Here is a 27,775-nt window from a genome sequence, read left to right as displayed (position 1 = left end):
TATGGAGAGAGACTCGGCTGGAACACTGACACATCTGGTATGGAGAGAGACTCGGCTGGAACACTGAAACATTTGGTATGGAGAGAGGAAGTATCGCCTTACTAAACACCCCATAGCAGCACACACACACACACCACACACCACACACACACACACACACACACACACACACCCCCTTACAACGTGACGGTCACGAACACACATTTTAGGACTAAGAGCTCAGTGACATATTGTAGATTCTACCAACCTAAGGCTGGTTAAAACAGGACATGGAACAGAACAGAATCAACAAGGGGCTTTTTCTAAAACTGTTCCAGTCTCTCAGTCACAACATCGGCCCACAACCACACAGCCCACAACCACACAGCCCACAACCACACAGCCCACAACCACACAGCCCACAACCACACAGCCCACAACCACACAGCCCACAACCACACAGCCCACAACCACACAGCCCACAACCACAGCAGCCCACAACCACACAGCCCACAACCACACAGCCCACAACCACACAGCCCACAACCACACAGCCCACAACCACACAGCCCACAACCACACAGCCCACAACCACACAGCCCACAACCACACAGCCCACAACCACACAGCCCACAACCACACAGCCCACAACCACACAGCCCACAACCACACAGCCCCACCACACGCCACACCACCGCCCACAACCACACAGCCTCACAACCACACAGTCCCACAACCACACAGCCCACAACCACACAGCCCACAACCACACAGCCCACAACCACACAGCCCACAACCACACAGCCCACAACCACACAGCCCACAACCACACAGCCTCACAACCACACAGCCCACAACCACACAGCCCACAACCACACAGCCCACAACCCACACCACCAGCCCACAACCACACAGCCCACCACACGCCCACACCACCGCCCACAACCACACAGCCCCCACACAGCCCACACCACCGCCCACAACCACACAGCCCACAACCACACAGCCTACAACCACACAGCCTACACCCAAACATCATTTCAGATCAGTTCCAATGCAACACAATTCTGCACCTATGTGAGAGACGGATGGACACCAGTTTTTTCCATCACAGCTCATATAGTGATGTAGGTCTATTATAGACTTCACTAGCTCATGTGACCTGGGCTAAATAAAACCAACTATCCTAAGCAGGCAAGGCTGGACAGGGACGTGTGACATGACTGGCCCCTGTCAGACTGTCCTTTGATGAGTCCTAAATGGTACCCTATTCACTATGGGGTCTGGTCAAAAGTAGTGCACTATGTAGGGAGTAGGGTGCCATTTGGAACAGATCCATAGCCCAAATCAGGTGAGGGTTAATGACATCACACTGCAGCGACAGACAGCATTCCGGTCTGGACAGCACCCACCACATAACATAACATACACTCCCACCTTAACAGTCTGGACAGCACCCACCACATAACATAACATACACTCCCACCTTAACAGTCTGGACAGCACCCACCACATAACATAACATACACTCCCACCTTAGCCTTCTAATAAACTGAGTATAAAAAACATTAAGGACACCTGCTCTTTCCATGACAGACTGACCAGGTGAATCCAGGTGAAAGATATGATCCCTTATTGACGTCACTTGTTAAATCCACTTCAACCAGTGTAGATGAAGGGAAGGAGACAGGTTAAAGAAGGATTTTTAAGCCTTGAGACAAGACATGGATTGTGTGTGTGCCATTCAGAGGGTGAATGGGCAAGACAAAATATTGAAGTGCCTTTGAACAGGATCTGGTAGTAGGTGCCAGGCACACTGGTTTGTGTCAAGAACTGCAACGCTGCTGCGTTTTTCACACTCAACAGTTCCCTGTGTATATCAATATTGGTCGACCACCCAAAGGACATCCAGCCAACTTGACAGAACTGTAGGAAGCATTAGAGTCAACATGGACCCGCCTCCCTGTAGAGGGGGGTTTATTAGAAACGTGTTTAATATTTGGGATACTCAGTGTATATCATATATCACCCCTGGTATAGCCCAACACCTAACCAGATATATCACCCTCATTATAGCCCAACTCCTAACCAGATATATCACCCTCGGTATAGCCCAACTCCTAACCATATATATCACCCCCGGTATAGCCCACCCCTTAACCAGATATATCACCCTCGGTATAGCCCAACTCCTAACCAGATATATCACCCTCGGTATAGCCCAACTCCTAACCAGATATATCACCCTCGGTATAGCCCAACTCCTAACCATATATATCACCCCCGGTATAGCCCAACTCCTAACCAGATATCACCCTCATTATAGCCCAACTCCTAACCAGATATATCACCCTCGTTATAGCCCAACTCCTAACCAGATATATCACCCTCGTTTATAGCCCAACTCCTAACCATATATCACCCTCGTTATAGCCCAACTCCTAACCATATCACCGTCGTTTATAGCCCAACTCCTAACCATATATATCACCTAGAGGTCGACCGATTAATTAGGGCCGATTTCAGGTTTTCATAACAATGGGTAATCGGTATTTTTGGCCACCGATTTGCCGATTTAAAAAAATATATATTTTTATTTATTTACACCTTTATTTAACTAGGCAAGTCAGATTAAGAACACATTCTTATTTACAATGACGGCCTAGAAACGGGGGTTAACTGCCTTGTTCAGGGGGGATTCGTTTTTACAACCTTCAGTTACCAGTCCAACGCTCTAACCACCTGCCTTACATTGCACTCCACAAGGATTAACAGGCTGACTACCTGTTACGCGAGGGCAGCAAGAAGCAAAGATAAGTTGCTAGCTAGCATTAAACTTATCTTATAAAAAACGATCAATCTTAACATAATCTCTAGTTAACTACACATGGCTGATGATATTACTAGTTTATCTAGCTTGTCCTGCGTTGCATATGATCGATGCGGTGCCTGTTCATTTTCATTGAATCACAGCCTACTTCGACAAACGGGTGAAGATTTAACAAGCGCATTTGTGAAAAAAGTACTGTTGTTGCACCAATGTACCTAACCATAAACATCGATGCCTAACAGGAATATTTAGACTTAGTCACCCGTTAGATAAAATACGGAACGGTTCCGTATGTCACTGAAAGAAAAAAACTTTTGTTTTCGAGATGATAGTTTCCAGATTCAACCATATTAATAGCCCCATGTTATAGCCCCTGTTATAGCCCAGCACCTGACCAGATAAACTGTATCACCCCTGTTATAGCCAACACCTGACCAGATATACTATATCACCCCTGTTATAGCCCCTGTTATAGCCCCTGTTATAGCCCAGCACCTGACCAGATAAACTGTATCACCCCTGTTATAGCCCAACACCTGACCAGATATACTATATCACCCCTGTTATAGCCCCTGTTATAGCCCAACACCTGACCAGATAAACTGTATCACCCCTGTTATAGCCCAACACCTGACCAGATATACTGTATCACCCCTGTTATAGCCCCTGTTATAGCCCAGCACCTGACCAGAAACTGTAAAACCCCCGTTATAGCCCAACACCTGACCAGAAACTGTATCACCCCTGTTATAGCCCCTGTTTTAGCCCAACACCTGACCAGATAAACTGTATCACCCCTGTTATAGCCCAGCACCTGACCAGATAAACTGTATCACCCCTGTTATAGCCAACACCTGACCAGATAAACTGTCTCACCCGGCCCTGTTATAGCCCAGCACCTGACCAGAAACTGTAAAACCCCCGTTATAGCCCAACACCTGACCAGAAACTGTATCACCCCTGTTATAGCCCCTGTTATAGCCCAGCACCTGTCCAGATATACTGTATCACCCCTGTTATAGCCCCTGTTATAGCCCAACACCTGACCAGATATACTGTATCACCCCTGTTATAGCCCCTGTTATAGCCCAACACCTGACCAGATAAACTGTATTACCCCTGTTATAGCCCCTGTTATAGCCCAACACCTGACCAGATAAACTGTATCACCCCTGTTATAGCCCCTGTTATAGCCCAGCACCTGACCAGATATACTGTATCACCCCTGTTAAAGCCCCTGTTATAGCCCAACACCTGACCAGATAAACTGTATCACCCCTGTTATAGCCCCTGTTACAGCCCAGCACCTGACCAGATAAACTGTATCACCCGTGTTATAGCCCCTGTTATAGCCCAACACCTGACCAGATAAACTGTATCACCCCTGTTATAGCCAACACCTGACCAGATATACTGTATCACCCCTGTTATAGCCCCTGTTACAGCCCAGCACCTGACCAGATAAACTGTATCACCCGTGTTATAGCCCCTGTTATAGCCCAACACCTGACCAGATAAACTGTATCACCCCTGTTGTAGCCAACACCTGACCAGATATACTGTATCACCCCTGTTATAGCCCCTGTTACAGCCCAGCACCTGACCAGATAAACTGTATCACCCGTGTTATAGCCCCTGTTACAGCCCAGCACCTGACCAGATAAACTGTATCACCCGTGTTGTAGCCCCTGTTATAGCCCAACACCTGACCAGATAAACTGTATCACCCGTGTTATAGCCCCTGTTATAGCCCAACACCTGACCAGAAACGGTATCACCCCTGTTATAGCCCCTGTTATAGCCCAACACCTGACCAGATAAACTGTATCACCCGTGTTATAGCCCCTGTTATAGCCCAACACCTGACCAGAAACTGTATCACCCCTGTTATAGCCAACACCTGACAAGGATGTTTCCCCTCTAGGTGTCTGACTGGAAGAGACTGACTCATAATGAATCAGACATTTTGTATTGTACTGCCAACTGATGGAAAATACTAGAAGGCTGTTTTAAACACATTCAATTCCAGGAGTGCTAGTTTATTGTGAAGCGCAAAGTAGCTATGCAGGAGCAAAGAAAACACAAGATTACGATATAGGCCTGTGGTATTGGAACAGACTAGCGGCCTGTCCAGGGGGTGCACCTGTATCAAGCTGTGTCATGCTACAGAAACAGGAGCCGCTCTCCTAGGAACAGTCCTTTTCCCATAAGTGAAACGTCTCGTTGTAAAGGGCATAAAGCCACGAGAGAGAGAGAGAGAGAGAGAAAGAGAGACACACAATAGGGAGGGAGAGAAACGGAGAGAGATAAGAGAAGGAGAAGAGAAATGGATAGAAAGACAGATTGCTGGAGAGAAAGAAGCAGAAAGACAGACACAGAGGTAGAGAGATCAATAGAGACATTGCTCTCTGTCTGTCTCTTTCTCTCTCTTGTTATGTCTCTATCCATGTCTCTATCCCTGTGTCTCTGTCTTTCCCCTTACTTTCTTTCTATCCATTTCTCTTCTCCTTCTGTCTCTCCATTTCTCTCTCCCTCCCTACTGTCTCTCTCTCTCTGCTGAGTCTCTGTCTCAGAGGAGGGCTGTATATTCATGTCATAACAGGTTCTGCTAACAGCTAGCAGGGTTGTGTCATTCCCATTGAAACACTTTATGAGTTGTTTGGACCTGGCTGGCTAAATGACTGACTGCTCTCTATCATTCTCTGCCTGTCCCTCTCTCTGTCTTGTTCTGTCAGTCATTTAGCCAGCCAGGTCCAAACAACTCATAATGTGTTTCAATGGGAATGACTCAACCCTGCTAGCTGTTAGCAGAACCTGTTATGACATGAATATACAGCCCTCCTCTGAATCAGCACACCACCTCCTCTGAATCAGCACACCACCTCCTCTGAATCAGCACACCACCTCCTCTGAATCAGCACACCACCTCCTCTGAATCAGCACACCACCTCCTCTGAATCAGCACACCACCTCCTCTGAATCAACACACCACCTCCTCTGAATCAGCACACCACCTCCTCTGAATCAGCACACCACCTCCTCTGAATCAGCACACCACCTCCTCTGAATCAACACACCACCTCCTCTGAATCAGCACACCACCTCCTCTGAATCAGCACACCACCTCCTCTGAATCAGCACACCACCTCCTCTGAATCAGCACACCACCTCCTCTGAATCAGCACACCACCTCCTCTGAATCAGCACACCACCTCCTCTGAATCAACACTACCTCCTCTGAATCAGCACACCACCTCCTCTGAATCAGCACACCACCTCCTCTGAATCAGCACACTACCTCCTCTGAATCAACACACTACCTCCTCTGAATCAATACACTACCTCCTCTGAATTAACACACTACCAGCTCTGAATCAACACTACCAGGTTTGAATCAACACTACCTCCTCTGAATGAACACTAGCAGCCCTGCTCAGAATAGTCGTCATGATAGTCCTCTATGGGGAGGCTGACAGGGAAACATTAGGGTGCCATTACACCACCAGGTTAATAATGCCTTGCTCTGTCACTGCTCTTTACTTCATTGAAAAGACCAATAGACTCATACAGGCCTTCCCATTTTATCCCTAACTAGTAACAGACAACAGCATGCCTTAATCATCTAGCCTGAATAGAAGAATTGCTCGGCCTGCTAACTGTCTGAATCGCCGTGTCCCCAGTCAGCCCAACCACTCACTGGACCCATATGTTCACTTGGCTACGCATGCCTCTCTCTAATATCAGTATGCCTCATCCATTACTGTCCTGGTTAGGGATTACTGTCTTATTTCACTGTAGAGCCTCTAGCCCTGCTCAATATGCCTTAACCAACCATGTTGTTTCACCTCCTACATATGCGATGACATCACATGGTTTAAACGTTTCTAGAGACTATATCTCTCTCATCATTACTCAATGCCTAGGTTTACCGCCAATGTACTCACATCCTACCTTACACTATGTACACTATGCCTTGAATCTATGCTATTGTGCCCAGAAACCTGCTCCTTTTACTCTCTGTTCCGAACGTGCTAGATGGCATGTTCATATAGCCTTTAGCCGTACCCTTATCCTACACCTCCTCTGTTCCTCTGGTGATGTGGAGGTTAATCCAGGTCCTGCAGTGCCTAGCTCCACTCCTACTCCCCAGGTGCTCTCATTTGTTGACTTCTGTAACCATAAAAGCCTTGGTTTCATGCATGTTAACATTAGAAGCCTACTTCCTAAGTTTGTTTTACTCACTGCTTTAGCACAGTCTGCCAACCCGGATGTCTTAGCCGTGTCTGAATCCTGACTTAGGAAAACCACCAAAATCCCTGAAATCTCCATCGCTAACTATAACATTTTCCGCCAAGATAGAACTGCCAAAGGGGGCGGTGTTGAAATCTACTGCAAAGATAGCCTGCAGAGTTCTGTATTACTATCCAAGTCTGTACCCAAACAATTCGAGCTTCTACTTCTAAAAATGCATCTTTCCAGAAACAAGTCTCTCACTGTTGCCGCTTGCTATAGACTTCCCTCTGCCCCCAGCTGTGCCCTCGATACCATATGTGAATTGATTGCCCCCCATCTATCTTCTGAGCTCGTGCTACTAGGTGACCTAAACTGGGACATGCTTAACACCACGGCTATCCTACAATCTAAGCTTGATGCCCTCAATCTCACACAAATTATCAATGAACCCACCAGGTACAACCCCAAATCCGTAAACATGGGCACCCTCATAGATGTCATCCTAACTAACTCGCCCTCCAAATACACCTCTGCTGTTTTCAATCAAGATCTCAGCGATCACTGCCTCATTGCCTGCATCCGTAATGGATCTGCGACCAAACGACCACCCGTCATCACTGTCAAACGCTCCCTAAAACACTTCTGCGAGCAGTCCTTTCTAATCGACCTGGCCGGGGTATCCTGGAATGACATTGACCTCATCCCGTCAGTAGATGCCTGGCTATTCTTTAAAAGTGCCTTCCTCACCATCTTAAATAAGCATGCCCCACTCAAAAAATGTAGAACTAGGAATAGATATAGTCCTTGGTTCATTCCAGACCTGTCTGCCCTTGGCCAACACAAAAACATCCTGTGGCGTTCTGCATTAGCATCGAATAGCCCCCGTGATATGCACTTTTTCAGGGAAGTTAGGAACAAATATACACAGGTAGTTAGAAAAGGTTAGCTTTTTCAAACAAAAATTTACATCCTGTAGTACTAACTCAAAAAAGTTCTGGGACACTGTAAAGTCCATGGAGAATAAGAGCACCTCCTCCCAGCTGCCCACTGCTCTGAGGCTAGGAAACTCTGTCACCACCGATAAATCCACTATAATTGAGAATTTCAAAAAGCATTTCTCTACAGCTGGCCATGCTTTCCACCTGGCTACCCCTACCCCGGTCAACTGCCCGGCACCTCCACAGCAACCCGCCAAAGCCCCCACCATTTCTACTTCACCCAAATCCAGATAGCTGATGTTCTGAAAGAGCTGCAAAATCTGGACCCATACAAATCACCCGGGCTAGACAATCTGGACCCTCTCTTTCTAAAATAATCTGCCGAAATTGTTACAACCCCTATTACTAGCCTGTTCAACCTCTCTTTCGTATCGTCTGAGATTCCCAAAGATTGGAAAGCTGCCACGGTAATCCCCCTCTTCAAAGGGGGTGACACTCTAGACCCAAACTGCTACAGACCTATATCTATCCTACCCTGTCTTTCTAAGGTCTTCGAAAGCAAAGTTAACAAACAGATTACCGACCATTTCGAATCCCACCATACCTTCTCCGCTATGCAATCTGGTTTCAGAGCTGGTCATGGGTGCACCTCAGCCACGCTCAAGGTCCTTGATATCATAACCGCCATCGATAAGAGACATTATTGTGCAGCCATATTCATCGACCTGGCCAAGGCTTTCGACTGTCAATCACCACATTCTTATTGGCAGACTCGACAACCTTGGTTTCTCAAATGATTGCCTCGCCTGGTTCACCAACTACTTCTCTGATAGAGTTCAGTGTGTCAAATCGGAGGGCCTGTTGTCCGGACCTCTGGCAGTCTCTATGGGGGTGCCACAGGGTTCAATTCTTGGGCCAACTCTCTTCTCTGTATACATCAATGATGTTTCTCTTGCTGCTGGTGATTCTCTGATCTACCTCTACGCAGATGACACCATTCTGTATACTTCTGGCCCTTCTTTGGACACTGTGTTAACTAACCTCCAGACGAGCTTCAATGCCATACAACTCTACTTCCGTGGCCTCCAACTGCTCTTAAACACAAGTAAAACTAAATGCATGCTATTCAATCGATCACTGCCCGCACCTGCTCGCCCGTCCAGCATCACTACTCTGGACCGCTCTGACTAAGAATACGTGGACAACTACAAATATCTGGGTGTCTGGTTAGACTGTAAACTCTCCTTCCAGACTCACATTAAGCATCTCCAATCCAAAATTAAATCTAGAATCGGCTTCCTATATCGCAACAAAGCATCCTTCACTCATGCTGCCAAACATACCCTCGTAAAACTGACCATCCTACCGATCCTCGACTTGTCATCTATAAAATAGCCTCCAACACTCTACTCAACAAACTGCATGCAGTCTATCACAGTGCCATCTGTTTTGTCACCAAAGCCCCATACACTACCCACCATTGCGACCTGTACGCTCTCGTTGGTTGGCCCTCGCTTCATACTCGTCGCCAAACCCACTGGCTACAGGTTATCTACAAGTCTCTGCTAGGTAAAGCCCCGCCTTATTTCAGCTCACTGGTCACCATAGCAGCACCCACTCGTAGCACGTGCTCCAGCAGGTATATCTCACTGGTCACCCACAAAGCCAATTCCTCCTTTGGTCGCCTTTCCTTCCAGTTCTCTGCTGCCAATGACTGGAACGAACTGCAAAAATCTCTGAAGCTGGAGACTCATATCTCCCTCACTAGCTTTAAGCACCAGCTGTCAGAGCAGCTCACAGATCACTGCACCTGTACATAGCCCATCTGTAAACAGCCCAGCTATCTACCTACCTCACCCCCATACTGTATTTATTTATTTATCTTGCTCCTTTGCACCCCAGTATCTCTACTTGCACATTCATCTTCTGCACATCTACCATTCCAGTGTTTAATTGCTATATTGTAATTATTCGCCACCATGGCCTATTTGTTGCCTTAACTTACCTCATTTGCACTCACTGTATATAGACTTTTTGTTTTCTTTTGTTCTACTGTATTATTGACTGTATGTTTGTTTATTCCATGTGTAACTCGGTGTTGTTGTTTGTGTCGCACTGCTTTGCTTTATCTTGGCCAGGTCGCAGTTGTAAATGAGAACTTGTTCTCAACTAGCCTACCTGGTTAAATAAAGGTGAAATAAAATATATTTAAAAAAAGAAGTTATGCATACAAATATTTAGAGTACTACTGTATCAATCAACTAAAACACTAATAAATATGTTTCTTGACCTGAATAAAAGCGGTCCTGTTTTCATCCGATTGAGACCCTGGCTGTGGTCTATGATGTAATGTAGACGGTACTGAGCGGTGGCTCAGCCACAGTGAAGGACGCAGGCAGGACACAGAGACGTACACAACAACATTAATAATAGCCTCCATCTCTGTCTGTCCAGTACCAGGGATCTGTTACATCAGTGCTGGACACACACCTCAGCATAAGGACAGGCTTACTGTGTGTTGCTTGGTTACAAAGCCTACAGCAAAAAAAAAATGACTTGATGACTCCTGTCTGTCTGTCTGTCTACCGTGTTTATTTTCTCTCTCTTCACTCCTGAGGTAAAATAGACAAGGGAACCTGTTGGAAGGAATCAAGCAATCAAAGTAGGTAAATAAGAGAAACAAGAGGATTCTTACCTTCTTCTGGTACCAGACCACAGCATCTCGCACTCTGGACGCCATTTACATGTCAGAGGTCACCAGCTGGGGCATTTTAGGCTGTAAAACGGAGAGAACGAGAGAGAACGAGAGAGAGAGAGAGAGAGAGAGATCCGTCAATGAGGAGTCTGTGTTGCTCCGCAAAGCTTTTAAAGCCTCTACCTGCTGGGCAGGTGTGTCATGCTCTGTGACATCACACACACACACACCTCATTAATAGTGGGGCGAGCCTTTGAGAAGGAACAGGCAGTCTCTCTTGACAGTACCTTGGCTCCCGCGACATATACACACACACGCGAAGTAGAGAAGCTAATTAGGAGGCTGGCAGTGCTGTGTTGCTGACACCATCATATTCATATTCAATACCAGACACACAGAACGGTCAGCAGAGAAGCTGGTCTGGTCAGAGCTCAGACTGAGGGGAGTTAGTCTCTCTCTCTAAACAGATGGGCTGTTATGTGAAGGGGAGTTAGTCTCTCTCTCTAAACAGATGGGCTGTTATGTGAAGGGGAGTTAGGCTCTCTCTAAACAGATGGGCTGTTATGTGAAGGGGAGTTAGTCTCTCTCTCTAAACAGATGGGCTGTTATGTGAAGGGGAGTTAGTCTCTCTCTCTAAACAGATGGGCTGTTATGTGAAGGGGAGTTAGTCTCTCTCTCTAAACAGATGGGTTGTTATGTGAAGGGGAGTTAGTCTCTCTCTCTCTCTAAACAGATGGGCTGTTATGTGAAGGGGAGTTAGTCTCTCTCTCTAAACAGATGGGCTGTTATGTGAAGGGGAGTTAGTCTCTCTCTCTAAACAGATGGGCTGTTATGTGAAGGGGAGTTAGTATCTCTCTCTAAACAGATGGGCTGTTATGTGAAGGGGAGTTAGTCATTCTCTCTCTAAACAGATGGGCTGTTATGTGAAGGGGAGTTAGTCAGTCTCTCTCTAAACAGATGGGCTGTTATGTGAAGGGGAGTTAGTATCTCTCTCTAAACAGATGGGCTGTTATGTGAAGGGGAGTTAGTCTCTCTCTCTAAACAGATGGGCTGTTATGTGAAGGGGAGTTAGTCAGTCTCTCTCTCTAAACAGATGGGCTGTTATGTGAAGGGGAGTTAGTCTCTCTCTCTAAACAGATGGGCTGTTATGTGAAGGGGAGTTAGTCTCTCTCTCTAAACAGATGGGCTGTTATGTGAAGGGGAGTTAGTCTCTCTCTCTAAACAGATGGGCTGTTATGTGAAGGGGAGTTAGTCTCTCTCTCTAAACAGATGGGCTGTTATGTGAAGGGGAGTTAGTCAGTCTCTCTCTAAACAGATGGGCTGTTATGTGAAGGGGAGTTAGTCTCTCTCTCTAAACAGATGGGCTGTTATGTGAAGGGGAGTTAGTCTCTCTCTCTAAACAGATGGGCTGTTATGTGAAGGGGAGTTAGTCTCTCTCTCTCTAAACAGATGGGCTGTTATGTGAAGGGGAGTTAGTCTCTCTCTCTCTCTCTAAACAGATGGGCTGTTATGTGAAGGGGAGTTAGTCTCTCTCTCTCTCTCTAAACAGATGGGCTGTTATGTGAAGGGGAGTTAGTCTCTCTCTCTAAACAGATGGGCTGTTATGTGAAGGGGAGTTAGTCTCTCTCTCTCTCTCTAAACAGATGGGCTGTTATGTGAAGGGGAGTTAGTCTCTCTCTCTAAACAGATGGGCTGTTATGTGAAGGGGAGTTAGTATCTCTCTCTAAACAGATGGGCTGTTATGTGAAGGGGAGTTAGTATCTCTCTCTAAACAGATGGGCTGTTATGTGAAGGGGAGTTAGTCTCTCTCTCTAAACAGATGGGCTGTTATGTGAAGGGGAGTTAGTATCTCTCTCTAAACAGATGGGCTGTTATGTGAAGGGGAGTTAGTCTCTCTCTCTAAACAGATGGGCTGTTATGTGAAGGGGAGTTAGTCTCTCTCTCTAAACAGATGGGCTGTTATGTGAAGGGGAGTTAGTATCTCTCTCTAAACAGATGGGCTGTTATGTGAAGGGGAGTTAGTCGTCTCTCTCTAAACAGATGGGCTGTTATGTGAAGGGGAGTTAGTCTCTCTCTCTAAACAGATGGGCTGTTATGTGAAGGGGAGTTAGTCTCTTTCCATCTGACAGTGACCGAGTTTGGGAAACCCTGGTCTAGGTACTGTTTCAAGTACACTACGGTGTTTTCAAGTACACTTGGACGTTTCAAGTACACTTGGACGTTTCATGTACACTACTGTGTTTTCAAGTACACTTGGACGTTTCAAGCCTTTATCTGATGAGCAGATGTTTCTGGGCGGTGCCTTATTTATTTCTGCTGGCTCTACACAATATCTGGGTGTGTGTGACACCGCTTCTCATTCAGCACATTCTGTGATGAGTCTTTTCCACCTTTAGCATTTGATTGAGCCTGGCATTGTGTGCTAGATGGGCGGTGTAAGGGGTTGGCACTTTTGGGACTATTATATTCCACCAGGCAAGCGTAGTCAAGCGCAGTTATTTGGAAGAAAACAAATGTTATTTGAACCCAGGGCTGATGGCAGTTGGTTCCCCTCCAGAGAACTGTAGTGGTCCAGGAAGAAAGTGGTGTTCCTAGAATATAAATACTATTTCTCACAGAGACTATTTATAGCTAGTAGGAAATGTCTGTTTTTCTTAAAGAGAGGTCTCATTCCTGACTGATTACACTGTTGCTAGGATGCTCCTCCCAGTCCAATCCTTCTGCTCTATTTCTCTCTCTCTCTGTGTGTGTGTGTGTGTGTGTTGTGTTGTGTTGTGTTGTGTTGTGTGTGTGTGTGTGTGTGCGCGCGCACACACCTGGCAACGACATCAAAAGGAGATCCTCCACTTCAAAACACACAGCTTCCATGTCTTTGTGGCTTAAGAACCGAGCTTTGAGAGGTAGATAGGATGACGCCAGAGAATCAGATCACAGTGATCTGTAGTGATGACATATGAGGTAGATACCTAGTCCCCAGGCGGCACCTGGCATCCTGTTCAGGAGGACTAAACAGAACAGAGCTGTTTATATCTATGATGCCCCACAGTGAGCCAGCAGGGCTAATAGAACAAGAGAGACTGTAGCATCACACAGTGAGCCAGCAGGCTAATAGAACAAGAGAGACTGTAGCATCACACAGTGAGCCAGCAGGGCTAATAGAACAAGAGAGACTGTAGCATCACACAGTGAGCCAGCAGGGCTAATAGAACAAGAGAGACTGTAGCATCACACAGTGAGCCAGCAGGGCTAATAGAACAAGAGAGACTGTAGCATCACACAGTGAGCCAGCAGGCTAATAGAACAAGAGAGACTGTAGCATCACACAGTGAGCCAGCAGGGCTAATAGAACAAGAGAGACTGTAGCATCACACAGTGAGCCAGCAGGGCTAATAGAACAAGAGAGACTGTAGCATCACACAGTGAACCAGCAGGCTAATAGAACAAGAGAGACTGTAGCATCACACAGTGAGCCAGCAGGCTAATAGAACAAGAGAGACTGTAGCATCACACAGTGAGCCAGCAGGCTAATAGAACAAGAGAGACTGTAGCATCACACAGTGAGCCAGCAGGGCTAATAGAACAAGAGAGACTGTAGCATCACACAGTGAGCCAGCAGGCTAATAGAACAAGAGAGACTGTAGCATCACACAGTGAGCCAGCAGGCTAATAGAACAAGAGAGACTGTAGCATCACACAGTGAGCCAGCAGGCTAATAGAACAAGAGAGACTGTAGCATCACACAGTGAGCCAGCAGGGCTAATAGAACAAGAGAGACTGTAGCACCACACAGTGAGCCAGCAGGCTAATAGAACAAGAGAGACTGTAGCATCACACAGTGAGCCAGCAGGGCTAATAGAACAAGAGAGACTGTAGCATCACACAGTGAGCCAGCAGGGCTAATAGAACAAGAGAGACTGTAGCACCACACAGTGAGCCAGCAGGCTAATAGAACAAGAGAGACTGTAGCATCACACAGTGAGCCAGCAGGGCTAATAGAACAAGAGAGACTGTAGCATCACACAGTGAGCCAGCAGGACTAATAGAACAAGAGAGACTGTAGCATCACACAGTGAGCCAGCAGGGCTAATAGAACAAGAGAGACTGTAGCACCACACAGTGAGCCAGCAGGCTAATAGAACAAGAGAGACTGTAGCACCACACAGTGAGCCAGCAGGACTAATAGAACAAGAGAGACTGTAGCACCACACAGTGAGCCAGCGGGGCTAATAGAACAAGAGAGACTGTAGCACCACACAGTGAGCCAGCAGGCTAATAGAACAAGAGAGACTGTAGCATCACACAGTGAGCCAGCAGGCTAATAGAACAAGAGAGACTGTAGCATCACACAGTGAGCCAGCAGGGCTAATAGAACAAGAGAGACTGTAGCACCACACAGTGAGCCAGCAGGGCTAATAGAACAAGAGAGACTGTAGCATCACACAGTGAGCCAGCAGGACTAATAGAACAAGAGAGACTGTAGCATCACACAGTGAGCCAGCAGGACTAATAGAACAAGAGAGACTGTAGCATCACACAGTGAGCCAGCAGGGCTAATAGAACAAGAGAGACTGTAGCACCACACAGTGAGCCAGCAGGGCTAATAGAACAAGAGAGACTGTAGCACCACACAGTGAGCCAGCAGGACTAATAGAACAAGAGAGACTGTAGCACCACACAGTGAGCCAGCAGGACTAATAGAACAAGAGAGACTGTAGCACCACACAGTGAGCCAGCAGGACTAATAGAACAAGAGAGACTGTAGCACCACACAGTGAGCCAGCAGGCTAATAGAACAAGAGAGACTGTAGCATCACACAGTGAGCCAGCAGGACTAATAGAACAAGAGAGACTGTAGCATCACACAGTGAGCCAGCAGGCTAATAGAACAAGAGAGACTGTAGCATCACACAGTGAGCCAGCAGGGCTAATAGAACAAGAGAGACTGTAGCATCACACAGTGAGCCAGCAGGACTAATAGAACAAGAGAGACTGTAGCATCACACAGTGAGCCAGCAGGGCTAATAGAACAAGAGAGACTGTAGCACCACACAGTGAGCCAGCAGGGCTAATAGAACAAGAGAGACTGTAGCACCACACAGTGAGCCAGCAGGACTAATAGAACAAGAGAGACTGTAGCACCACACAGTGAGCCAGCAGGACTAATAGAACAAGAGAGACTGTAGCATCACACAGTGAGCCAGCAGGGCTAATAGAACAAGAGAGACTGTAGCATCACACAGTGAGCCAGCAGGCTAATAGAACAAGAGAGACTGTAGCACCACACAGTGAGCCAGCAGGCTAATAGAACAAGAGAGACTGTAGCACCACACAGTGAGCCAGCAGGCTAATAGAACAAGAGAGACTGTAGCACCACACAGTGAGCCAGCAGGCTAATAGAACAAGAGAGACTGTAGCACCACACAGTGAGCCAGCAGGACTAATAGAACAAGAGAGACTGTAGCATCACACAGTGAGCCAGCAGGGCTAATAGAACAAGAGAGACTGTAGCATCACACAGTGAGCCAGCAGGCTAATAGAACAAGAGAGACTGTAGCATCACACAGTGAGCCAGCAGGACTAATAGAACAAGAGAGACTGTAGCATCACACAGTGAGCCAGCAGGGCTAATAGAACAAGAGAGACTGTAGCATCACACAGTGAGCCAGCAGGCTAATAGAACAAGAGAGACTGTAGCACCACACAGTGAGCCAGCAGGGCTAATAGAACAAGAGAGACTGTAGCACCACACAGTGAGCCAGCAGGGCTAATAGAACAAGAGAGACTGTAGCATCACACAGTGAACCAGCAGGCTAATAGAACAAGAGAGACTGTAGCATCACACAGTGAGCCAGCAGGACTAATAGAACAAGAGAGACTGTAGCATCACACAGTGAGCCAGCAGGGCTAATAGAACAAGAGAGACTGTAGCATCACACAGTGAGCCAGCAGGGCTAATAGAACAAGAGAGACTGTAGCATCACACAGTGAGCCAGCAGGACTAATAGAACAAGAGAGACTGTAGCATCACACAGTGAACCAGCAGGCTAATAGAACAAGAGAGACTGTAGCATCACACAGTGAGCCAGCAGGACTAATAGAACAAGAGAGACTGTAGCACCACACAGTGAGCCAGCAGGACTAATAGAACAAGAGAGACTGTAGCATCACACAGTGAGCCAGCAGGGCTAATAGAACAAGAGAGACTGTAGCACCACACAGTGAGCCAGCAGGCTAATAGAACAAGAGAGACTGTAGCATCACACAGTGAGCCAGCAGGGCTAATAGAACAAGAGAGACTGTAGCACCACACAGTGAGCCAGCAGGCTAATAGAACAAGAGAGACTGTAGCACCACACAGTGAGCCAGCAGGACTAATAGAACAAGAGAGACTGTAGCACCACACAGTGAGCCAGCAGGACTAATAGAACAAGAGAGACTGTAGCACCACACAGTGAGCCAGCAGGGCTAATAGAACAAGAGAGACTGTAGCATCACACAGTGAGCCAGCAGGACTAATAGAACAAGAGAGACTGTAGCACCACACAGTGAGCCAGCAGGACTAATAGAACAAGAGAGACTGTAGCATCACACAGTGAGCCAGCAGGGCTAATAGAACAAGAGAGAATGTAGCATCACACAGTGAGCCAGCAGGGCTAATAGAACAAGAGAGACTGTAGCATCACACAGTGAGCCAGCAGGACTAATAGAACAAGAGAGACTGTAGCATCACACAGTGAGCCAGCAGGACTAATAGAACAAGAGAGACTGTAGCATCACACAGTGAGCCAGCAGGGCTAATAGAACAAGAGAGACTGTAGCACCACACAGTGAGCCAGCAGGCTAATAGAACAAGAGAGACTGTAGCACCACACAGTGAGCCAGCAGGGCTAATAGAACAAGAGAGACTGTAGCACCACACAGTGAGCCAGCAGAACTAATAGAACAAGAGAGACTGTAGCATCACACAGTGAGCCAGCAGGCTAATAGAACAAGAGAGACTGTAGCACCACACAGTGAGCCAGCAGGGCTAATAGAACAAGAGAGACTGTAGCATCACACAGTGAGCCAGCAGGACTAATAGAACAAGAGAGACTGTAGCACCACACAGTGAGCCAGCAGGACTAATAGAACAAGAGAGACTGTAGCATCACACAGTGAGCCAGCAGGCTAATAGAACAAGAGAGACTGTAGCACCACACAGTGAGCCAGCAGGCTAATAGAACAAGAGAGACTGTAGCACCACACAGTGAGCCAGCAGGGCTAATAGAACAAGAGAGACTGTAGCACCACACAGTGAGCCAGCAGGGCTAATAGAACAAGAGAGACTGTAGCACCACACAGTGAGCCAGCAGGGCTAATAGAACAAGAGAGACTGTAGCATCACACAGTGAACCAGCAGGCTAATAGAACAAGAGAGACTGTAGCATCACACAGTGAGCCAGCAGGGCTAATAGAACAAGAGAGACTGTAGCATCACACAGTGAGCCAGCAGGCTAATAGAACAAGAGAGACTGTAGCATCTTAGACTGAGATCACAGAGGTCTCTCTGGTCGTGTCTACACTTGACACTTACATGCGACTTCTGCTATCAGAATACCAAGATCGCATTGAAAAGACTGGTCTCGATGCACCAGTCACGTTGTGGTCTGCTTGTGTTGAGATCTGTCTGACCACTTCAGGAGCTGGTCAGGGATGCATTGTGTGGATTTCTCCTCAGCCTGGATGCAATCAGGCTACCGAAAGCGCATAAAGTATGTGCCATCATCAGCACTCGTCCCACAAGTCTCCAGAAAACGTGTGTTTTGGGACCGAGAGGCACCTTTTCATTTTAATGTTGGAGAAATCCGTTCCTAGTGTGTGAGGAACATGTTTGCTGGCCTCATAAATGCAAGCCAGATAGCTAATATTTAGAATATTTGTTGTCAGACAGAGGAGGGATTCAGCCTGTAGTCTGTAGCTTCATTAATACACTCAAACACTCTCTCACACTGTCCCACACATTCACAAAGATGAACAGGTATTCACACACATTAACACACATTGATTGGACACTCCGGTCCGCGAGCAGAAGGCTTTTCACTTATTCTGTGATGAGTGTTTTTACTGCAGGGTTTTTCATTTTACCAGCTCCTCGCTGAAGCATTGTTGAGAGACAACGAGATAGAAAATACTTATTGTTGAGTAGTTAGGCTACCTGGGCTAAATCTGAATGTGATTCCCAGTATTTCAGGTCATTGCCTGTTCTCTCTAGCTAATCCCCCTTTCATCCAGAAATGATACTGTTGCTTTAAAGAGATTAAATGTCATCATTCAATGTTTTTGTTTTTGCTCAGGAAGAAATCCCTAAATGATGTCTATGTTGCATGTTGGTTTTCTCTCAAATAAAAAGTTGAATCCCCAACCAGTCATTATTCACGTGCTATATGTAGACTATCATGGCTCTGGTACAGCCAGTCAACAACAACCTCTTCAGATGGGTTGGAGTTGTCTAAAGCTGATGGTTTGGAGTTGTCTAAAGCTGATGGTTTGGAGTTGTCTAAAGCTGAAGGTTTGGAGTTGTCTAAAGCTGATGGTTTGGAGTTGTCTAAAGCTGAAGGTTTGGAGTTGTCTAAAGCTGATGGTTTGGAGTTGTCTAAAGCTGAAGGTTTGGAGTTGTCTAAAGCTGATGGTTTGGAGTTGTCTAAAGCTAAAGGTTTGGAGTTGTCTAAAGCTGAAGGTTTGGAGTTGTCTAAAGCTGATGGTTTGGAGTTGTCTAAAGCTGATGGTTTGGAGTTGTCTAAAGCTGATGGTTTGGAGTTGTCTAAAGCTGATGGTTTGGAGTTGTCTAAAGCTGATGATTTGGCTGATGGTCGGTTACAATAATCACAGTAAGATTAGACCTAGCTACTCCTTAGTGACAACACTGTATGGGCCAAACACACACACACACACACACACACACACACACACACACACACACACACACACACACACACACACACACACACACACACACACACACACACACACACACACACACACACACACACACACACCCTGGGGGAGTAGAGACCAGGCATGTGTGTGTACTAGTAGTGTGTGTGATTCAGCAGAGACCGGGTGTGTGTGTGTGTGTGTGTGTGTGTGTGTGTGTGTGTGTGTGTGTGTGTGTGTGTGTGTGTGTGTGTGTGTGTGTGTGTGTGTGTGTGTGACAGCACATCCCCTCATATCTCACTCAAAACAAATAACAGCAGTATCCATATAAAGACTACCTTCAGGTTAATCTCTTGTGGATTGACAATGTAATCTGACCAAATTACACAAAATGTTAATCCTGGGTTACCTTCAGGTCAACTCATCCAGTTACAGTTAGGGCTAAATATTACTGGGGAAGGGGATACCTAGTAACCCAAAGGTTGCTGGGTCGAATCCCCGAGCTGACAAGGTAAAAATCTGTCGTTCTGCCCCTGAACAAGGCAGTTAACCCAGTGTTCCCCTGAACAAGGCAGTTAACCCACTGTTCCCCTGAACAAGGCAGTTAACCCAGTGTTCCCCTGAACAAGGCAGTTAACCCACTGTTCCCCTGAACAAGGCAGTTAACCCAGTGTTCCCCTGAACAAGGCAGTTAACCCACTGTTCCCCTGAACAAGGCAGTTAACCCACTGTTCCCCTGAACAAGGCAGTTAACCCACTGTTCCCCTGAACAAGGCAGTTAACCCACTGTTCCCCTGAACAAGGCAGTTAACCCAGTGTTCCCCTGAACAAGGCAGTTAACCCAGTGTTCCCCTGAACAAGGCAGTTAACCCACTGTTCCCCTGAACAAGGCAGTGTTCCCCAGGCGCTGAAGATGTGGATTAAGGCAGTCCCCCCTCACCTCTCTGATTCAGAGGGTTAAATGAGGAAGACACATTTCAGTTGAAGCCATTCAGTTGACTAGGTCTCCCCCTTTTCCTTTGTCAGATGCACAACTGAATAAATTCAACTGAAATGTGTCTTCCGTATTTAACCCAACCCTTTTGAATCAGAGTGGTGCGGGAGGCTGACTCAACCCACATCGTCAGCACCGTATTTAACCCAACCCTTTTGAATCAGAGTGGTGCGGGAGGCTGACTCAACCCACATCGTCAGCACCGTATTTAACCCAACCCTTTTGAATCAGAGTGGTGCGGGAGGCTGACTCAACCCACATCGTCAGCACCGTATTTAACCCAACCCTTTTGAATCAGAGTGGTGCGGGAGGCTGACTCAACCCACATCGTCAGCACCGTATTTAACCCAACCCTTTTGAATCAGAGTGGTGCGGGAAGCTGACTCAACCCACATCGTCAGCACCGTATTTAACCCAACCCTTTTGAATCAGAGTGGTGCGGGAGGCTGACTCAACCCACATCGTCAGCACCGTATTTAACCCAACCCTTTTGAATCAGAGTGGTGCGGGAGGCTGACTCAACCCACATCGTCAGCACTGTATTTAACCCAACCCTTTTGAATCAGAGTGGTGCGGGAGGCTGACTCAACCCACATCGTCAGCACCGTATTTAACCCAACCCTTTTGAATCAGAGTGGGGGATTTGAACCAGTGACTTTCGGTTACTGGCCCAACACTCTTAACCGCTAGGCTACCTGCCACCTGTCACACTGTCAGGTATTTTGAGGAGCAGGACCCGGATTCACAAAACCTTATCTGCCATTGTCCCCTTAACTTTAGACTCATGAAGAATGTAAAGCAAAGTTGCTATTCCTCAACAAGGATATTGGAAATGTTCTTATTTAATGTACTATATTTCTCCTTAAATACGAAAGCTATCTGGGAATTAAGAATATTTCCAAGAAGAAATCCAATAACTTTATTTTCAAGGATCGAATTTATTCTTAACTTTTTCTTAAGGAGAAAACATTAGAAATAACTAGGGAAGTACATCTCTCCTTTCAAGACGATTTGATAAGCATCTAGATACATGGGCTCCGATACGATACAGGAACGATATGTCTAGTTTGAACCGATTCGGTGCGATTCGGTTTGATCAGTGGAACGAATCGATGCAATTCGGTTAAACTCAATATCATTATTTTGGTTTGTTGCATGAACACATACATTTTCCATTTGAAATATCTGAATATCTGCTGCTGTTGGGAGGTTAGGAGCTGGTCTCTCTGAGCTGGGTCTCTCTGAGCTGGTCTGTCTGAGCTGGGTCTCTCTGAGCTGGATCTCTCTGAGCTGGGTCTCTCTGAGCTGGTCTGTCTGAGCTGGGTCTCTCTGAGCTGGATCTCTCTGAGCTGGGTCTCTCTGAGCTGGGTCTCTCTGAGCTGGGTCTCTGAGCTGGATCTCTCTGAGCTGGGTCTCTCTGAGCTGGATCTCTCTGAGCTGGGTCTCTCTGAGCTGGGTCTCTCTGAGCTGGATCTCTCTGAGCTGGATCTCTCTGAGCTGGGTCTCTCTGAGCTGGGTCTCTCTGAGCTGGTCTCTCTGAGCTGGGTCTCTCTGAGCTGGTCTCTCTGAGCTGGATCTCTCTGAGCTGGGTCTCTCTGAGCTGGACCTCTCTGAGCTGGACCTCTCTGAGCTGGACCTCTCTGAGCTGGGTCTCTCTGAGCTGGACCTCTCTGAGCTGGGTCTCTCTGAGCTGGTCTCTCTGAGCTGGGTCTCTCTGAGCTGGATCTCTCTGAGCTGGATCTCTCTGAGCTGGTCTCTCTGAGCTGGATCTCTCTGAGCTGGTCTCTCTGAGCTGGATCTCTCTGAGCTGGATCTCTCTGAGCTGGGTCTCTCTGAGCTGGATCTCTCTGAGCTGGGTCTCTCTGAGCTGGACCTCTCTGAGCTGGACCTCTCTGAGCTGGGTCTCTCTGAGCTGGGTCTCTCTGAGCTGGTCTCTCTGAGCTGGGTCTCTCTGAGCTGGGTCTCTCTGAGCTGGATCTCTCTGAGCTGGATCTCTCTGAGCTGGGTCTCTCTGAGCTGGGTCTCTCTGAGCTGGTCTCTCTGAGCTGGACCTCTCTGAGCTGGATCTCTCTGAGCTGGGTCTCTCTGAGCTGGATCTCTCTGAGCTGGATCTCTCTGAGCTGGTCTCTCTGAGCTGGTCTCTCTGAGCTGGATCTCTCTGAGCTGGGTCTCTCTGAGCTGCTCTCTGAGCTGGATCTCTCTGAGCTGGGTCTCTCTGAGCTGGGTCTCTCTGAGCTGGGTCTCTCTGAGCTGGATCTCTCTGAGCTGGTCTCTCTGAGCTGGATCTCTCTGAGCTGGGTCTCTCTGAGCTGGACCTCTCTGAGCTGCTCTCTGAGCTGGATCTGTCTGAGCTGGGTCTCTGAGCTGGGTCTCTCTGAGCTGGGTCTCTCTGAGCTGGATCTCTCTGAGCTGGTCTCTCTGAGCTGGATCTGTCTGAGATGACTTCTACAAACTGTCTGTGTGTAGGTAGGTACCTGAGCAGGGCCATACGGCAGGCTGAGTATCTACCACCCCACTATCAGATTAGGGGTTGGGGCAATTTCAGCCTTTTCTGCTTAACTAACCTAAAATGGAGGTAGATCTGTGTCACAGCCTCACAGTCCCTTTATAGAGAGGGATAGACAGAGTGAAAGACACCATGAAAAGGGCATCAATAACAGGAAGTTCACTCCTCTGGTCTAAACCTTTCTGCTTGAGGTCCAAATGCCACTCAATTCCCCTATATAGTGCACTACTTTGACCAGGGTTCACAGGGCTCTGTTTAAAAGTAGTACACTATATAGGGAATAGGGTAACGTTTGGGACTCTCAACATGTCTCTCAGTGGACCTGTAAGTAGGTCAGGGCAGAATAACAAACCGGGTGCTGGGGGAACATAAAAATAGATTCCTGAACCTCTTACCCTCTACAGGAGGGTATCTCTCCAGGGTTAGGGTTGAAGTTAAAACCTACAGGAGGGTATCTCTCCAGGAACAGGGTTGGAGTTAAAACCTACAGGAGGGTAGCTCTCCAGGAACAGGGTTGAAGTTAAAACCTACAGGAGGGTATCTCTCCAGGGTTAGGGTTGGAGTTAAAACCTACAGGAGGGTATCTCTCCAGGAACAGGGTTGGAGTTAAAACCTACAGGAGGGTATCTCTCCAGGAACAGGGTTGGAGTTAAAACCTACAGGAGGGTATCTCTCCAGGGTTAGGGTTGGAGTTAAAACCTACAGGAGGGTATCTCTCCAGGAACAGGGTTGGAGTTAAAACCTACAGGAGGGTATCTCTCCAGGAACAGGGTTGGAGTTAAAACCTACAGGAGGGTATCTCTCCAGGAACAGGGTTGGAGTTAAAACCTACAGGAGGGTATCTCTCCAGGAACAGGGTTGGAGTTAAAACCTACAGGAGGGTAGCTCTCCAGGAACAGGGTTGGAGTTAAAACCTACAGGAGGGTAGCTCTCCAGGAACAGGGTTGAAGTTAAAACCTACAGGAGGGTATCTCTCCAGGAACAGGGTTGGAGTGTAAACCTACAGGAGGGTATCTCTCCAGGAACAGGGTTGAAGTTAAAACCTACAGGAGGGTATCTCTCCAGGAACAGGGTTGAAGTTAAAACCTACAGGAGGGTATCTCTCCAGGAACAGGGTTGGAGTTAAAACCTACAGGAGGGTAGCTCTCCAGGAACAGGGTTGGAGTTAAAACCTACAGGAGGGTATCTCTCCAGGAACAGGGTTGGAGTTAAAACCTACAGGAGGGTATCTCTCCAGGAACAGGGTTGGAGTTAAAACCTACAGGAGGGTAGCTCTCCAGGAACAGGGTTGAAGTTAAAACCTACAGGAGGGTAGCTCTCCAGGAACAGGGTTGGAGTTAAAACCTACAGGAGGGTAGCTCTCCAGGAACAGGGTTGGAGTTAAAACCTACAGGAGGGTAGCTCTCCAGGAACAGGGTTGAAGTTAAAACCTACAGGAGGGTATCTCTCCAGGAACAGGGTTGGAGTGTAAACCTACAGGAGGGTAGCTCTCCAGGAACAGGGTTGGAGTTAAAACCTACAGGAGGGTATCTCTCCAGGAACAGGGTTGGAGTTAAAACCTACAGGAGGGTAGCTCTCCAGGAACAGGGTTGGAGTTAAAACCTACAGGAGGGTAGCTCTCCAGGAACAGGGTTGGAGTTAAAACCTACAGGAGGGTAGCTCTCCAGGAACAGGGTTGGAGTTAAAACCTACAGGAGGGTATCTCTCCAGGGTTAGGGTTGGAGTTAAAACCTACAGGAGGGTAGCTCTCCAGGAACAGGGTTGGAGTTAAAACCTACAGGAGGGTATCTCTCCAGGAACAGGGTTGGAGTTATAACCTACAGGTCCACTACAGCCTCTCCTCCTCCTCTTCTCAGCCTCTCCTCCTCCTCCTCTCAGCCTCTCCTCCTCCTCTTCTCAGCCTCTCCTCCTCCTCTTCTCAGCCTCTCCTCCTCCTCCTCTCAGCCTCTCCCCCTCCTCCTCTCAGCCTCTCCCCCTCTCAGCCTCTTGTCCTCTCAGCCTCTCGTCCTCTCAGCCTCATGTCCTCTCAGCCTCTCCCCCTCCTCCTCTTAGCCTCTCCTCCTCCTCCTCTATGTACAGTACAGCACTATTAGCCTAGCTGTAAACTACACCACGTACAGTACAGCACTATTAGCCTAGCTGTAAACTACACCACATACAGTACAGTAAATGTACTGCTGTAAACTAAACCATGTACAGTACAGCATTGCTGTAAACTACACCACGTACTGTACACTGCACCTCGTACAGTATAGTAACAATACTTCTGTAAACTACACCATGTACAGTACAGTACAGTAACAGTATTGCTGTAAACTACACCACATACAGTACAGTACCAGTATTGCTGTAAACTACACCACGTACAGTACAAGTATTGCTGTAAACTACACCACATACAGTACAGTAACAGTATTGCTGTAATCTACACCACATAAAGTACAATAACAGTACCAGTATTGCTGTAAACTACACCACATACAGTACAGTACCAGTATTGCTGTAATCTACACCACATACAGTACAGTAACAGCATTGCTGTAAACTACACCACATACAGTACAGTAACAGTATTGCTGTAAACTGCACCACATACAGTACCGTATTGCTGTAAGCTACACCATATACAGTACAGTAACAGTATTGCTGTAAACTACATCACATACAGTACAGTAACAGTAACAGTATTGCTGTAAGCTACACCACATACAGTACAGTAACAGTATTGATGTAAACTACACCACATACAGTGCAGTAACAGTATTGCTGTAAGCTACACCACATACAGTACAGTAACAGTATTGCTGTAAACTACATCTCATACAGTACAGTAACAGTAACAGTATTGCTGTAAACTACATCACATACTGTACAGTAACAGTAACAGTAACATTATTGCTGTAAGCTACACCACATACAGTACAGTAACAGTAACAGTACTGTTGTAAACTACACCACATACAGTACAGTACCAGTAACAGTATTGCTGTAAACTACATCACATACAGTACAGTAACAGTAACAGTATTGCTGTAATCTACACCACATACAGTACAGTATTGCTGTAAACTACACCACATACAGTACAGTACCAGTAACAGTATTGCTGTAAACTACATCACATACAGTACAGTAACAGTATTGCTGTAATCTACACCACATACAGTACAGTATTGCTGTAAGCTACACCACATACAGTACAGTAACAGTACTGCTGTAAGCTACACCACATACAGTACAGTAACAGTATTGCTGTAAACTACATCTCATACAGTACAGTAACACTATTGCTGTAAACTACATCATACTGTACAGTAACAGTAACAGTATTGCTGTAAGCTACACCACATACAGTACAGTAACAGTACTGCTGTAAGCTACACCACATACAGTACAGTAACAGTATTGCTGTAAACTACATCTCATACAGTACAGTAACAGTATTGCTGTAAACTACATCATACTGTACAGTAACAGTATTGCTGTAAGCTACACCACATACAGTACAGTAATAGTACTGTTGTAAACTACACCACATACAGTACCAGTATTGCTGTAATCTACACCATACAGTACAGTAACAGCATTGCTGTAAACTACACCACATACAGTACAGTACCAGTATTGCTGTAATCTACACCACATACAGTACAGTAACAGTATTGCTGTAAACTACACCACATACAGTACAGTATTGCTGTAAGCTATACCACATACAGTACAGTAACAGTATTGCTGTAAGCTACACCACATACAGTACAGTAACAGTATTGCTGTAAACTACATCACCTACAGTACAGTAACAGTAACAGTATTGCTGTAAACTACACCACATACAGTAACAGTAACAGTATTGCTGTAAACTACATCTCATACAGTACAGTAACAGTATTGCTGTAATCTACACCACATACAGTACAGTAACAGTATTGCTGTAAACTACACCACATACAGTACAGTATTGCTGTAAACTACATCACATACAGTACAGTAACAGTATTGCTGTAAACTACACCACATACAGTAACAGTATTGCTGTAAACTACACCACATACAGTAACAGTACTGCTGTAAACTACACTAGCAACACAACTGACAGGTTAAGTACCAGAGGATGAATGGCTTCATTATGTCAATACAGACAATAGTCGCAGAGACACAGAGAGGCTGAGAGAGGGAGAGGGGGAGAGAGAGAGGCTGAGAGAGGGAGAGGGGGAGAGAGACAGCGGGGGAGGACAGAAAGCAGAGGAGTGGTTTTAGATGCTGACATCTGAGTGTAATTGCCAACCCACATGGAGAGTGTGGCTTCACAGGAGGCCAACACTACACCTGCAGATGGGCTCCATTTTATATGTGTTCTGTAGTGTGATGTACTGCCTGTGAGTGGGCATTCTAGTACAGTAGGATTCAGCACCATACACTGTATATGACGGGGTAATGGGAAGGCCGGTCCTGTACATACCTGTTGGTTGTATGTAGCGTGATACACTGTGTATGACGGGGTAATGGGAAGGCCGGTCCTGTACATACCTGTTGGTTGTATGTAGTGTGATACACTGTATATGACGGGGTAATGGGAAGGCCGGTCCTGTACATACCTGTTGGTTGTATGTAGTGTGATACACTGTATATGACGGGGTAATGGGAAGGCCGGTCCTGTACATACCTGTTGGTCGTATGTAGCGTG

General features: G+C 46.8%; 1 protein-coding gene across 14 annotated transcripts in view; it reads right to left on the bottom strand.

The window, feature by feature from the left end:
• The window catches only part of LOC106596506 (protein PHTF2), a 133,665-nt gene that overhangs the window by 72,045 nt on the left and 33,845 nt on the right, over positions 1–27,775 (bottom strand). For all 14 annotated transcript variants that reach the window (XR_014381236.1, XR_014381237.1, XR_014381234.1 and 11 more), the window contains exon 2: positions 10,676–10,756. Coding sequence is in view for 10 of the 14 variants with exons in the window: in XM_082964177.1 (XP_082820303.1) it covers positions 10,676–10,720 (45 nt within the window). In the remaining 4 variants the exon portion in view is untranslated. The remainder of the gene's footprint in view (positions 1–10,675; positions 10,757–27,775) is intronic.

The sequence above is a fragment of the Salmo salar genome, chromosome 17 (genome assembly GCF_965601325.2).
Source record: "Salmo salar chromosome 17, fSalSal1, whole genome shotgun sequence".
NCBI classification, from domain to species: Eukaryota; Metazoa; Chordata; class Actinopteri; order Salmoniformes; family Salmonidae; genus Salmo; species Salmo salar.
The sequence above is the reverse complement of the archived record's forward strand: the minus strand, read 5'-3'. Positions and strand labels throughout refer to the sequence as shown.